The 15,947-nt window shown below is 31.8% G+C and overlaps 1 protein-coding gene across 3 annotated transcripts in view; it reads left to right on the top strand.

Moving 5' to 3' along the window:
- LOC114331378 (paired box protein Pax-5) overlaps positions 1 to 15,947 on the top strand; it is a 513,967-nt gene that overhangs the window by 433,583 nt on the left and 64,437 nt on the right. For all 3 annotated transcript variants that reach the window (XM_050652775.1, XM_028280947.2, XM_050652776.1), the window contains exon 6: positions 15,313 to 15,536. In XM_050652775.1, coding sequence (XP_050508732.1) covers positions 15,313 to 15,536 — 224 coding nt within the window. The remainder of the gene's footprint in view (positions 1 to 15,312; positions 15,537 to 15,947) is intronic.

Genomic DNA, 15,947 nt, shown 5'->3' with positions numbered 1-15,947 from the left:
CATTGTCTTTCAGATATCTGGGTTTTTGGTTCAATGTATACTGAAACAATAGTAATAGGATTTTTGTTTCGAAAAATTTGAACTGAAATACATTTATGAGTGAAAGGATGTCTATTTTTAAGATTTATTTCTTCACATCTTATGTTTGATTTTAACAAAATGGCAGTTCCACCATACCCGTCTGCACGATCTGATCTAAAGCAATTATAACCTTTAAAATTATAATAGTATTTTGATTTAAACCAGGTTTCTGAGAGTAATGCTATGGAAATTTGATTTTGATATAGCAGATATTCTAAATTTACTTTATTAGCTACTGCTGAACGACAATTCCATTGCAGCATATTCATATTTGTGATGTCTGCGAATTTGAAGACAAGGGTTGGTTTACATGATTACTAATTAATTGAACTATTTCTGACTCTGATACATTAAAATTGTTTGTTTGTTTTATATTATTTATAATATTGAGAACTACTTCTAAAACTAAACTTATTGTTGAATTTAATTCCTCTGATTGTGATTTTACTCCAACTGAGTTTTTTAAATAATGTTGACTATTAAAAATTCCTCCCGAGACAAAAGATGAGTTTGGTTGAGAAAGAATTTCTTGTCTTGAAATTTCAATGGGATTAGGGCTAATTGGCCTGTGCCTTTTGTTTGGGCTTGAAGATGTAGGAGAAGAAAACATGTAATTAGTAAAATTATTTTTATACGATTTGGGTTGTAAATTCTGGGTCTGCGAGAATTGTGGTTGAGAAGAATGAGACTGTATTATGCTAGATGGGGTAAGTCCAGATTGAATCCGTTGGGGATAATTTGTCGAGGAAATTACACTATTTTCCATGGCAGAGGTATTAAGAGCGACTATGTTGGCGTATGTATTTTTTGGGACCTGTTTATTTGCATCAAAGAAATTAACATTGGAAGAACTCATGGTTTCCTTCACAATTTTTTGCCTTTTAAATTCTGGACAAGAAGATAAATTAGTTGTAAGGTGATTTCCTTGACAGCTAAAGCAACGTGGTAGGTAGTCAGTACTAGTACAATCTTTTGTGGTGTGGGATTCCTGACATTTACTGCATCTCGGTCTACTTCTACACTGACTACCTAGGTGACCGAAACGGAGGCAGTTATAACATAATAGTACCTTTTGTTTGTAGGGTTCTACTTCCTTAATAACCTTATTAATAGAAATATATTTTGGCAAAATTTGGGATTTAAAAGTAACAATGCAAGACTTAGTAGCAACATATTCTATTGACTTACCTTCATCTGTAATTTTTTCTACTTTACGGTTTATTCTTTTGACGTTAGAAACTTCAAAATTGCAATGTTGATCAAATGGTTTTATTTTACCTTTTATATACTCATCCGAAAAGTCTTGTTCAATATCTCTAATGACGCCCTGTCTATGGAGAATAAATTTTGGAATGTACAATACAAAGTTATTTTTAACAAAAATGTTATCGTTTTTATGAGTTATTAGAAAATTCGCTGATTTATAATCTTTTAACTTGATTCTAATCCTATTCCGACCTATAGAATCAATACTAATAATTTTGTTATCTATTTGCGGGAAGTTAGAGAGAATTATATCTCCAATTTTGAGAGCATTTAATTTGCCTTTGAATTCAGCTGTATTATTTTCAACATAAATATGGTATGGCCCTAAATCAGTACTTACATACACAAATTCCTCTCTTTCTTTTGACATAATATTGTCGATTTTATCATTTGTTGACGAATTTTGATTAATTAATAAATTATTATCAGTACTTACCGGATTATTTTCATTACAAATGTTATTTTTATTAAAGGTTGTCACCTGTCCGACTGGATAAATATCCATACTTACATCTTTAATTAAACTTATCTTTTTTTGAGGTATATCTGGGGGTACAGGGTCAGGGGGTTTCCCCCCGACTTGCAGGTCCATTTAATTGGTTTTGAACACTCTATCCAAACTTCCTTATATACCACCAAATTTGAACAACTATTTTAAGACACAATTTTAATCGGATATTGTTTAATTTGGTTTTACTCTTGCCGATAAACACGTCTGAATCGTAGGTGAACTACAGTAGAACTTTAATGAAAAAAAAAAACGCTAAAAACTAATATTTTCTTCGGAGAAATTTAAAATATTGGTTTTCACTTTTGACGTTTTTTTGACATAAAGTTTCCTCTATAGTTATTCTTTATAGTTATTCTCTAAATACCTCATAAATATTTAGTTTTATAAATATCTTTTCTGATTTTTTGGTCTCTTAATATACAGGGTGTTTCATTAATAATTGTCCATATAGTAACTGGAGAAACCTTAGCACAAAATACGAAGATTTAACCTAAAACACTTAAGGCTATGGGTACATAATTCGCAAATATTTTACGTGTATCCCTACTTTTTCTGTCTTTACACGGCAAATTACGTGTAGTAAAATTCACACTGGTATGGATATGTAAACATTACTAGAATGTCATTCTGCTTGAAAATGTCATAATTAATTTAAAAAGATGGCTTTTGAATGTTCTTTAGACAAGGCGAAAACGGCGGGTTCGAAGGGAAAAATATTCCCATGAAATTTTTTTGCATAATCACATTCGTGAGACATTCCAGAATAAGGTTCAAGAAGTCGCCCACGTTAAAAATGGGCCAAATTTTTTTTAACAATTTTTTTTTAATCAAATTGTAAGAATCAATATTTTTGGCCCGAACAATTTTTTCTTTAATTTTTTGGACCATTCTGGACAAAAAAGGTCTCTTATAATTTTTCTCTAAACTTGATCGTTTTCGACTTATAAGCAATTTAAAATTGAAAAAAACGAAAAATGGCGATTTTCAAGGCTTAATAACTCGGTTCAAATTTATTATTATGAAAGTCAATATATGACTAAATTAAAGTTTAAAGCTCTCCCTACAATATCCTGAAGAAATTTTTGTCATTATTTTATTACTAAGCTGTTATTTTTAAGTAATAATAATAAGCACCATGCACGTGTGCGGGGCTGTAAATGCTGAGTGCGAGAGAGAAGCCATTCCAGCAGTCCAATTGTGCATCTTACTCGCACTCACATTTACAGCAGCGTCAATACGATGTAACCACTCATTGTTATTAATTAAAAATAACAGTTTAGTAGTAAGTTAATGACACTGATTGCTTCAGGATCATGTAACGGAGACTTTAAACTTTGATTTAGTTACTTTCTGACTTTCAAAATAATAATTTTTGACCGAGTTATTAAGTCTTAAAAATGGCCATTTTCGCGTTTTTCAAATTGTAACTTGCTTATAACTCGAAAAAGATCAACTTTAGAGAAAAATTATAAGAGACCTTTTTTATCCAGAATGGTCCAAAATATCTAAAAAAAATTAGTTCGGGCCAAAAATATGGATTTTTACAATTTGATTAAAAAAAAAATTGTTAAAAAAAAATTGGTCCACTTTTCTCGTGGGCGACTTCTTGAACCTTATTCTGGGATGTGTCACGAATGTGATTATGCAAAAATATCTCATGGGAATATTTTTCCCAACGAACCCGCCGTTTCCGCCTTGTCTCCTTGGATAACTGTTATTTTGTGATTGTAATAATTTATTTGTACAACAAAAACTAATAATCAATCGAGAAAAGAGGAAAAGTGTTAAAGTGATTTTTTAATAATATATTGTTATTATGGAACGCTTACAATTTTGAACATCTCTAACAACAAAATACTTGGATCACAGGATATATCTGATGTATTCTCTGCTTGGATCTTCCACAAATAAAACACAATAAATAACTTTTTATTATAGTCCTGTCGCCAGGGGGGGTACAACGGCCTCGTTAATTCAGATGGACTTACCCAAGTTTTTTTTATGTATTTTGACCCGTAGAACACGAATTTTTTGGGTAACAGTTGATCCGGATGTCGATAAGATTGTTATAGACCAAGAACTTGAGGAATCAAATAACAGCGATTTTTGGCAAAACAAAACAATATTTTGTATTTTTTGGGTCATTTTAAGCAAAAAATATTTCTACAAGTTTTTTCGTAGGATGCACAGTTTTCGAGATAAACGCGGTTGAACTTTCAAAAAATCGAAAAACTGCAATTTTTAAACCCGAATAACTTTTGATTAAAAAATAAAATAGCAATTCTGCTTAGCGCCTTTGAAAGTTCAAGTCAAATTATGTCGGTTTTGATTATTTGCATTGCTAAAAATTTATTGTGTTATTGTTAAACAAAGCTACAAACAACTAGTGCGTGAGTGATGTTTCTATGATTTCTCATTTAAAATCGAACGAGTAGGTAGAATAGGTACTAGTGCAATCAAGACTATTTCTACGTTACATGCGTTAAAACGCATGTAAAAGCACGGGAAACCCTACGTGTTTATAGCTTTGTTAAACAATAAAAAAATAAATTTTTACCAATGCAAATAATCAAAACCGATATAATTTGACTTAAACTTTAAACTTTAAACTTTTAAAACTTTTTAAAACTTTTTAATCAAAAGTTATTCGGGTTCAAAAATTGCAATTTTTCGATTTTTTTAAAGTTCAACCGCGTTTATCTCGAAAACTGTGCATCCTACGAAAAAACTTGTAGAAATATTTTTTACTTAAAATGGCCCACAAAATACAAAATATTGTTTTGTTTTGCCAAAAATCGCTGTTATTTGATTCCTCAAGTTCTTGGTATATAACAATCTTATCGACATCCGGATCAACTGTTACCCAAAAAATTCGTGTTCTACGGGTCAAAATACATAAAAAAAACTTGAGTAAGTCCATCTGAATTAACGAGGCCGTTGTACCCCCCCTGGCGACAGGACTATTAAGTTCACGTCTTCAATCAATTATTTATCAAATTAATATTATAAAATTAATATTATAAAATTATATATCAATAATATTTAATCAATTTCTCAAAATATTCCCAATGCAATGTCAAATATTTAAAATTGTCACTGATTGTCAGTGTGTGACTGACAATATATGCTGACAATATTATATTCGGCTGAGTGCGTTGAAAGACAAAGACAGATTTGGAAAATATTACCACGGCATTGTGTTCATTTTTTTCAAATCCTGAAAAAACCAATAAATATTTTTGAAAAATTTAAACGCAGAATGAAAGACCAAATTATTACCGAGGGCCGAAAGTCCCTTAGAATAAATAAAAAGTTTATTTTGAATGAGATATTTGAAATTAAAAATCACACTAAATTTTCCCTTAGTTTTTCACCCCTGTAACTTATTAAAATAAACATTATAGAAGTTCTCAGGGACTTTCGGCCCTCGCTAATAACGTAATCTTTCATTCTGCATTTAACTTTTTCAAAAATACTTATTAGTTTTCTCAGGATTCGAAAAAAATGAATCCCCATTTGAATAGCATTGCAGCCGAAAATACGTACCGATCCTCTTAAATAAAATATGGTGCCTTATTGAGTTACAAGGTGTTTTCTCCAAACATTTAAAAACTATTTTTGCTCAACATTTTAAAACTATTCGACGTATCCTTTTCAAACTTGGCAGGAAGTATAGGTACTATACAAACTACTAAATTATGTTAAACAAACGTTTCTGGCTATTATCAGAGGCGTACAACGGGGAAAAGTGAATGGTTGACCCTTTCCAAATTCTACGCCACTGGCGGAATTGCTATTTTAGTTCAATTTTTGGATTTTCCAATACTTTCTATTAAAATAATATACTTCTCATTCGTAACGATAAAGTCATTACTTTTCGAGATCTTTGAAGTTAAAAATGAAACGACACGGTTATTTTGATTAATGTATTGTGTCGCTTCATTTTTAATTTCAAATATCTCGAAAACTAATCATTTTATCGTTACGAATGAACAGTATATCATTTACATAAAAAGTATTGAAAAATCAAAAAATTACACTAAAATAGCCATTTCGTCAGTGGCGTAGAATTTGGGAAGGGTCAACCAGCCACTATCCCCTGTCGTACGCCTCTGGTAGCAGCTAGAAACGTTTATTTATCTTAATTTAGTAGGGTGTACAGTACCTACACTTTCTGCCAAGTATGATAAGGATACGCCAAATAGTTTTAAAGTACTGGGTACAAATAATTTTTAAATTTTAATTATATGAATTACTGTGCCATTTCATATTTAACTTCAAATATCTCGAAAACTAATGACTTTATCGTTACCAATGAGAAGTATATTATTTACGTAGAAAGTATTGGAGAATCTAAAAATGGTACTAAAATAGTAATTTCTCCAGTGGCGTAGAATTTGAGAAGGGTCAACCATTTACTATCCCCCGCCGTACGCCTCTGGTAGTAGCTATAAACGTATGTTTATCATAATTTAGTAGGGTGTATAGTAGTCGCGCTTTCTGCTAAGTATGAAAAGGATACGTCGAATAGTTTTAAAATGCTGGGCAAAAATAGTTTTTTAAATTTTTAGATAAAACACCCTGTAACTCAATAAGGAACCACATTTTATCTAAGTGTTTTAGGTTAAATCTTCGTATTTTGTGCTAAAGTTTCTCCAGTTAATATATGGACAATTATTAATGAAACACCCTGTATATATGAAGAGTGTAGTAATATTTTACTGAACCTAGTACAGTAGACTCCCTCTATAAGGAGAACTAAAATGGCGGAATAATTACCTCGTTATGAGCGAATCTCGTTATATCAGACAACAATAACATTGAAATATGTTGATGTTTCTTACGTAGTTTATTAAGTGTCGATGGTCGATGTGAACAATGAGACTTCGCCATCGTAAATTTTCTACAATATTCAATATCGGTCGATAGATAAAAAGGAAGAAGTTTATTACAGGCGGTGGAGTTTATTACAGCACTGGCCTCGATATAACACAGATGTTGGGCATTTCTATATACAGGCAGTTGGGGCAATTATGTATAGCTATTACTGCGCTAAAAACAGGTAAAGAAACATATTCTTCGATTTCATTTTTCCTCCTTATAACGAGATATGCCTCGTTATAGAGGTGGTATAGTTCAATAGTAATGTACCTCGTAATATTCGTGTTCATTATAGAGAGAGTCCATTGTATAACATTATAAAGCGAGGTTTAAAAACTACAAACCTTTTAGCTCTTTGTATTCTATTTCCCTTTTATTATATTTTATACAAGAAGGTCACATAGACATGTTTTCCAACGTTCCTTATAGCAATATTGTCAGCTTTTTATTTATTATTATAACGTTTATTCTGAATTAACAATGGAATCCGAGGTTTCATAAATTCCAATCGATACAAATCAAAATGCTCTGCTCGTAGGGATTTGATTTTTAGCGCACGCGGTTTGAACTGCAAACGTAATAATTCTAGTTGTCTAGCGCCTATTCTAAATCACAATCAGCTCGAAACCAATCAGTTCTTCGTACTATCGAGGATTATGCTCAAACTAAATCATATGAATTAATAATTAACTTGATATGCTGACAGAGTGCGCTACGAGTGTCGTAAATTACCTCTCGAATGGTACAAATTTACTGTCAACTCGTTGGCTGCATTGCAAGTAATGTCGCAGGTTAAAATAGCATCATGTTTAGCATTGAAATTAAAAGGAGTATGTAAAAATATACAACAAAATATAATACTTAGTAACAGAAATTCAAATAAAAACAAACACTAGATACAATAAAAACTGCAGTTTCTATATTGTTACAAGACTAACCATTGACGCTTTGTTTACTGAGTGGTATTCACTTTAGTCACAGTATACAGAGGGATACTGAAGAATCCGGATGATAAAAAAGTGTTTTCATTCCTTTTGGTGGTGTTTTATTACAACATTAAATCGCTCGTCCGGAAGAAAAGTGATACAACTCAAAAAACGCATAAAGCCAGTTATCTTGTTAAATTCACTACAAAAATACTATACTTTTAGTAGTAAAAGTGTCACATAGATTGTAGGTACTTTCGCCTTCGTAAGATGATGGTAGTGTCATAATTTTGGCGATAAAATGAATATTTTCAATACTTTAAAATAAAAGTGTCATTACTCAAAATTTTCATCCTTTTTCTTTTTATTTTTGTTATTTTTTTTTTATTTATTTATGCCTCAACCTCAAAGGGTAATTGGCGCAATACAATTAAAAGGTTTACAATTTATTTAGTACATTTATAGAAAACAAGTATATGATGTCAAATTGTTCATATCAGTTCCGTCACTTAATATTGCTTGTAAGGTGTCTTGTAGTTTATATTGAAGTCTCTTCATGCAATAGAGAGGACACTCCAGTAAAATGTGGCGAACACTGAGCACAATATCACATACGTAGCACTGTGGTTTTAAGCAAGAATCATATTATCATGCCTGCACCGTTCCAGCACGTAGCGTAGTCTCCGAAAAACCTGATTATACAAAGAGTTGTCTGATACTATATGCTCCGGACAGTATGAATTGTTCATATTTAAAACCATTAAAATCAATATTTTTCGGAAACGAAACGCTACGTGCTGGAACGATGCGGGCATGATAATATGATTCTTGCTTTACTTCACTCTCCAGCAGATGTTTATGCGTGATGGCGCTGTGGCCTATTCTCAGACGAGAGAGAATGGTTTGATGTTGAATGTTTTACTTCTCGCAGTTTGGATGTTGATTGATTCCACTTCGTTTGTCAAGCATTGCTTACCAAGTTCTTGATTACAGGTTTTACATCTAGATGTGGAATGCTTCTGATTTCTACAGCTTCCGTGCTTAATACTGCTAGTTTTGCCAATAAATCTACTTCTTCATTACCAGCAATTCCGATATGTGATGGAATCCATACAAAGTTGACATTGATATTCATAGTTTGCAATTGGTGTAATGCTGATTTAATAAGTAGTAAGTAGACTTGGATGAAGAGGATATAGGTCATTTAAGGCAGTTACAGAACTTAGGGAATCCGTAATAATGACAGGATTTTTCATGTTATTTTCTACCACAAAATTTATTGCGTTGAGGATTAATCGGCTGTATAAATGAATATTATTTTCGGGAGTTTAATTAATATTTTAGTTTTATTGAACTTAAATGCTGCTCCCACCCCCTCCATGGTTTTAGAGGCATCGGTATATATAAGATTATGATTACTCTATGTCTTGAGTTCTTGGAGGGCACATTGATATAGTAGTTTGGGATGGTTATCTGTTTTTTTATGTATGGAGAGTTTGGTATTTGTAGTTGGGATAGAGAGAGCCCAGGCAGGAACAGTGTTGACAGTTGGTAAAAAATACATATCTGGAAATTTGAATTCAAGTTCATTGAGGTATCTATTGACCCTTTCATAAAAAGGATAGTCAAGCCTAGAATGTCTTGTAAAAATCTTTTTCAAATTCATTTTCGAATTCGGCGTTTGTGTCTGGTTGTATGAATTTAAGTATTTTGTTTCGAAGTCTAGTGCATCTAGCTTTTGATTTCTTATTTGGTAAATTTTCGTGTAGTTGACATAAAATATTCAATAGGCTTTCGAGATCGTTTGTATAAGTTTTTATTAAGCTTATTGGGTCAGGGGTACCATGACAATTTTCCAATATATCTATGAATGTTTCATAAGATATTGAATGTGTTACTGAAGTATCGTCAGATATAAGTCTAGCTGAATTTTTTATATCTTCCATTACTTGAATTGATCTTGTATCTGTGATTGAATACTTTGGCTTTTTTAATTTTGGAGCTGGAAAGGAGCTATTTTCTGGAGTATCATTTGGGGGAGGGCTTATAATTTCAAAAATAGTTCGTTTATTTGAAGGAGGATCGTGTGATATTTGTTGGGTATCAGTACTTTGTGTAGCATGAGTTGCGGGTAAAATATGAATAGTAGATTTAGTCGATAGTGTAGGAGTAAACGAAGATATAGTTTGCGTACGGGGAATGTATTCATTGTTTATTTCATCAGTTGAGGTAGTTGGAGTGGTTGAAGCAGTTGGAATGTATTCATTGTTTATTTGATCAGTTAAGGTAGTTAGAGCGGTTGAAGCAGTTGGAATGTATTCATTGTTTATTTTATTGGATCAGTTAAAGTAGTTGGAGCAGCATTTTGTATTTGAGATGTTTGGGTTTCCGAAACAGTTGGACAATTTTCAGCCGAATGTCCCGCATGTCTGCAAATAGTACATAAATCTTTCTCCGTTACAAGAAATATACGGTATGATATCATTTCGTAATTTACAAGTATTGAGTCAGGTATTGATGAGACAGGGGGAGAAATAAAAGTATGCCTTCTGAAACTGTAAATGTGTTTGTAATCAGGATTTGATGTACCAATTTTTAAAAAATTATTGGAGTTACCAAATTTAATCCCAAATTGGAAAGTTCATTTTCAATAATTGAATGAGGGATTGAAGGGCAAACATTTCAGATCAATAATCTTTCATTTGGTGATATTAATCTACGACCCTGCATTTTTTGGAGGTTTACAGTTATTATTCCCCTATTAATTTGTAGAAAATTGTTAACTAAAATTTCGTTTGCTAGGTAAATACAAATTCGACCATTTGACATTTTAGAGGAGAAAAGAATATTTTTGGGATGCATTAAATCACCAACTGCAAACAAATATTCTTCCAACCTTGTATTTTCCAACACAGAAAAAACTACTGCTTGTGATTTTAACGGAAATTTGGGTAAATTTTGATTTGTGAGAGTGGCAAAAGATTGTTTCATAGTTGTATTTGGTAAATTATGCTCTAGGTCTTGATCAGGAGCCCCAAGAGGTGAAAAACTATCCATTTTCAATTATTATTGTCATCGATAAATTTTCTAAGTACGGTCCTGTCCCTTTGATACCAGAACTGATAGCAGGTAGGTATAAAAAGTTGTTGCTTTATATCCAAAATTTATTATTGTCTACGTGGATTTAGCGTAAATGTTAATTATTTGGATTAAATAATAATTTGTACTCACAGTTTTTGTACTTGCCGTAAGAACAATCACTAAGATTCACTCTATACGTAAAACTAGAATTACTTTGTTGCTTTTTAACACTTAAAAACTAGTTTTATTGTGGATCTTGTTTTAAGCGTACGAGTCGTTCGATTTCTAATTAGGAAGTCATCCTTTTTCTTTGTTAAATCAAATATCATAGTTCCTTTGGTTTTGCTTCTTACACAATTAGAAACATTCACTTATTCATATTATTCGTTTTTAATTTATAAATTTTAGCAGTCACAGTTACTTACAGTTAAATTTAAATCTAAAACTCCATTTTTGTATCTCACGAAAAGAATTGTTTTTTGAGTTGTGACGGTTCCTTCCGGATGAGCGAAATATATTGGGATCCATTTCAGTTATGTAGTATGTACGATTTTTTCTTGTTATATGTATATCTTTCAAGTTTTTTCTTCGCGCAATAATCATTTGTTCACAAGTAGATAACGACTGTTCAGGTATTTGGCGAAAAATAATATTATTTTTGCATTTTATAAATATATTTATATATATTAATATAATATATTAATATTGCATTTTATAAAACCAAGTAAACGCCATCAATATTATGTTTATATGGGATTAAGCCAAACGAGCACAGATTACAATAGAAATATGCATCAATAACCATGAAGGAAAGAAACAGACATGAAAAAGAGAACCTCTGACAACAACCTTTTAAGCCGGCCACTCACGATACTGCGGATTCATTCGACAAAATCGTCGATGAAATCAATTCTGCAGTACTGCAGCAGACAGGCCAGTCTCTTTGTAGTTAAATTGTAACGATTTTGTTCGAAGTACGGTCACACACGAACAAAATTTTTGCCAATTAGATGAATTTGACAAAATTGAACGACGCCGCAGTATCGTGAGTGATCGGCTTTAAATAGCCACTACCACTATCTATAGTCCGTCCGCTATAACTTTTCCCATTTTCAATCAAATTAAGTCAAAACAGAAAGTGAAAATGTGAAGGTCAAAATGTATATACACATCGACGTTCGTTTCAATTTATGTTTTGACTTAATTTGATTGAAAATGAATCGTACCGCATGGGAAAAGTTATAGCGGACGGACTATATGTCAGTTAATACCAGATTGTTCTTAATTTTTTCGTTCTCTAATTTCTCTACTCTGTTGCTTAAGTCCATATTTCTTCTCTTTTATTTCTCCATTTTATCGATCCTCTCCTCCATTTCGTCCATTTTTTTTGTTTCATTTCCTTATTTTCATCTTTTAGGTTCTCGTTTTCTTCTCTTAGTTCTTCAAGCTCCTGTCTATACTGCTTCTGTTCATCTTTTATTTCTTGAACATCTGTAGTTAGTTTTGTTACATTCTCAGTCAGTTTTCCGAACATTTTTAGTGCTAGATCCATTTTATGGTTCTATAGATATTACCCTATAACTTATAACAAATATATTTATTATAAAATAGTTATGTTACTAGTAATAATATATATAATTATGTACATAACAATAATTATTTTGTAGTGACCACATAAGTATATAATATATGACAATATACTTACTTGCATATTCATTTAAAAAAATGCACATCCGTTGCAAATAATTATTTCTAAATTAATCTAAACGCCCGACAATAAACAGGAAGCAAGCCACTTAAAACCTCAGTTACACTTTTAATCCTAGAAATTACATTTCCAAGAGGAGGGTATTCAACGCCCTGAGTCGGCTTTTTCCAACAAATCTAACGACAATACAATAGACACCAGACAATGCTTGACACTTTCAATACAGCAAATATTTGCTGGAATTTTGTCTCTCTCCTCTCGATAGTGGAATCAGTAGCACTGTCTTTTTTCAGGACAGCTGCTGGTGGTGTCATTGTCGAGAGTTGTTATGTTACATCTATTAAAATAGACTTTGATATTGTACCTGAAGTGGTATACTTCATTAAAATATTTATGTGATACTGTAGGGGACATTTTAAAGAGAGTGACTGAGATTTTCTACAGGGTGTACTCTTGTCTGCCAATATAACGAATACAATGATTAAAATTTGAAACACATTATATGTGAATGATTAATTAATTAGATTAATATTAATAGAAATTTATAAAATTACAAGTTACTTTTCATTGTGTTGAGTTGAGAAACAATTACGAATTTATAGAGATCCAAGCAAATGTTTATTACAAAAAATGGTGATTATACGACATACTACAACGACTATGAATGATGAAGTGTTCTTTCTTTCACTCCAGACACCACATCCAATTAAAATAAAATCCTCCAATATATTATGGATTAAGGATAAATAATATTTGAATGAAGTGTTGGGCTGTGTACGCGTGCATGAGGTCCACACACGTGAACAGACACGTGGCATAAAGTTTGCGTCGATGACGTTTTGCTCTCATTAATGAAATGAATACAATAAGTACGGATGTTAAAAGTTAGACAAGGTTTCTCATACATGAAGGCAATTGGTACTTTAATATGAAATTTAATTTAATATAGAAAAGAAAGCATACATTGTCATGTAATGATATAATCTTTTTTTTATTTATTGAAGTAACAATGCACCTAACCCTATCCAGTATTATATTTACTTAATCCTCTACTTTACTTACAGTCCTAGGTATTTTCCAGAATCTAGTAATTATTATTGTTACACACTTCACTATTGTAGCCAGGTTGCCAGGTTCACTGCCCGAATTTAGACTGACATTTTTACATTATACTATACATAAACACAAGTTCTAAAGGTTTTGTGCATTTGAGCCTGGGCACAGGATCTTGATTATCTAATAGTTCTACCACCTGTTTGTATGGATATGTAGTATTCGTAACTCTTGGCAATCTTCCTTATTTCTTCTTTACTTATTGTTACTATTGTTATATGAAGTTCTCTATATAGGACTTTGTTGCGAATATACCTCGGAGCGTTGACTATGTTTCGTAGTAGGTATTAGTTTTGGAATCTTTGAAAGCAAACATAGTCCCACTAGTAGAGCCATAACTGTAGATCATCAGCATTTGTTTGTAAACTAATACCTTGTTCATGATTGTAAGTTGTGAACTTCTATCTAATATCCAATAATATAACTTCTTCCATTTCAGTTTCCATTCTTTTTTTTAGTTTTCGTTCTGACTTGTTCCTACCACTTTAATTTGATATCCAAATGTAGCCCTGCGTAGTTAACTGTTTTCTTGTACGGGAAGAATTCACTGTTTAGTCTAACAGAATGATATATTTATTTTTTGTAATTCATTTTTGTGCGCCATTTTTTATCCCAAGTGCTTATTTTATTCACTACATGTTGAAGGTTTGTGACCGATAAAGGGTCGTATTCTTATTAGCAGTATCTTCTCAAATATTGGAAATAATTGGTTGCAATATGTGTCAAAAATTTTAAAACATAGACCAAGGTTGAAGGACCAAATACGTTAATTTTATTATGAGAAAGATATTTTTAAAATTTTAATTATATTCTTTTTCAGATCTAGTTTTGCCAATTAAAACCTTTTCATGCAATTTACAATGTAGACACTTTGTTCGCTAAATAGTTTATATATATTTAATCTTGTTCGCACAGCAGTAAACTTAAATTATAATTATATTAAGTATATAAAACGGTCTACGAGTTATCTTATACATACATTATATTCTTCAATTAATGGTTTCTTTCGCAATAACTTTTAAGTAACTATTAAGGCTCAGTTTTATTATCGAATTGATTATGTAAGACGGGTAGCTAAAGAATAAAACCGAATGAATCATTGCCGATGAATTTGACTTTATGTTTCATACTGTTTAAATAAAATCTCAATATAAAAGTAAGTTACGGTTATGATCTTTCTGTACTAAACATTTAATATAAACTATCTTTAAACTCATTTAAAAGGAGAGTTATGATTGTAAGCTTTGGGTAGGTACCTCTGCAAATCATCTCTAGTATCTACTATGCAATAGGTTTGGCATTGGCTTGGTGACGTCGAGCCAATTTTTCTTGTATAGAGTTTGGTTATGGACGTATATTTTTAACAAACATTTTTGAATAAATACTATACAAAAATGTATTAAACAATAGGAAATATTAAACGCGACAAAGACTCACGAAGAGTTGTAACGCCATTGATGATGATGATGAAAAAGATATTAAACACAAAGAACACAAAGAAGCAAGAATTATCAAATAAAACTTTTACACAAATGGCGATTGACAGTACTCACTATCAAAATGCATAGTTTTCTAGAACAGGGTGAACTTTACTTTGACTAAATGTATAAAATTGGACGTAAATAGAAAAAGTCTTAGTTGTAAGAAAAATGTAATTTTTTCCTTATACTTCCGAGAAAGTATTATATTATATCTATGTACGTTTAATTTGGTTAAATATCTACAACTATTGTATTTTGTTTTAGGATTGTGAGGAACAAGGCTGCTGAAAAGGCCAAGCATGCGCACCAAATAGCGACAAGTAACGCTGCCTCGTCTGTTAGCGGAGGACCCGTATCTGTGATCGCGCATGCACCAGCAACGCAATTAAACGAACCCAGATCGGGTGCTTATAGTATAAATGGTATCTTAGGTTTACAACATGATCCAAATGGAAATAGTATAAAGAGGAAACGAATAGACGACCACGGTGAGTAATCTTAACCTAATAATAACAAAGTTAATGCAACTTTTTCACATTTGTGTCATACTAATATCAATCACCTTTACCGACACGACTTGCCTAAACGTCGCCTCCCAGGACTTCTTTGGGCTTCCTCTGCTGCTCCTCCCATCAGGAAACTGCAGATCAGCAAGAAACTTATGCTCCCTCATCTTGAGATCCATCGGTGTTATCCCTAGACTTCCCCTAATATAGTCATTTTTAATGTTATCCTTCTTTATTTAATTTTATCTATATAAGCATATTCATTTCCGCCACATAAATTCGTTGTTTCTCTTTCTTTTTAACTGTCCAACATTCAGTTCCGTATATCATAGCTGGTCTGATAATACTTATTCTTCTCTATTAAAGCTCTATTAAGGCTTATATACATTAAGT

This window comes from Diabrotica virgifera, chromosome 6, assembly GCF_917563875.1.
Source record: "Diabrotica virgifera virgifera chromosome 6, PGI_DIABVI_V3a".
Classification (NCBI taxonomy): domain Eukaryota; kingdom Metazoa; phylum Arthropoda; class Insecta; order Coleoptera; family Chrysomelidae; genus Diabrotica; species Diabrotica virgifera.
This window is presented reverse-complemented; position numbering and strand designations above follow the sequence as displayed.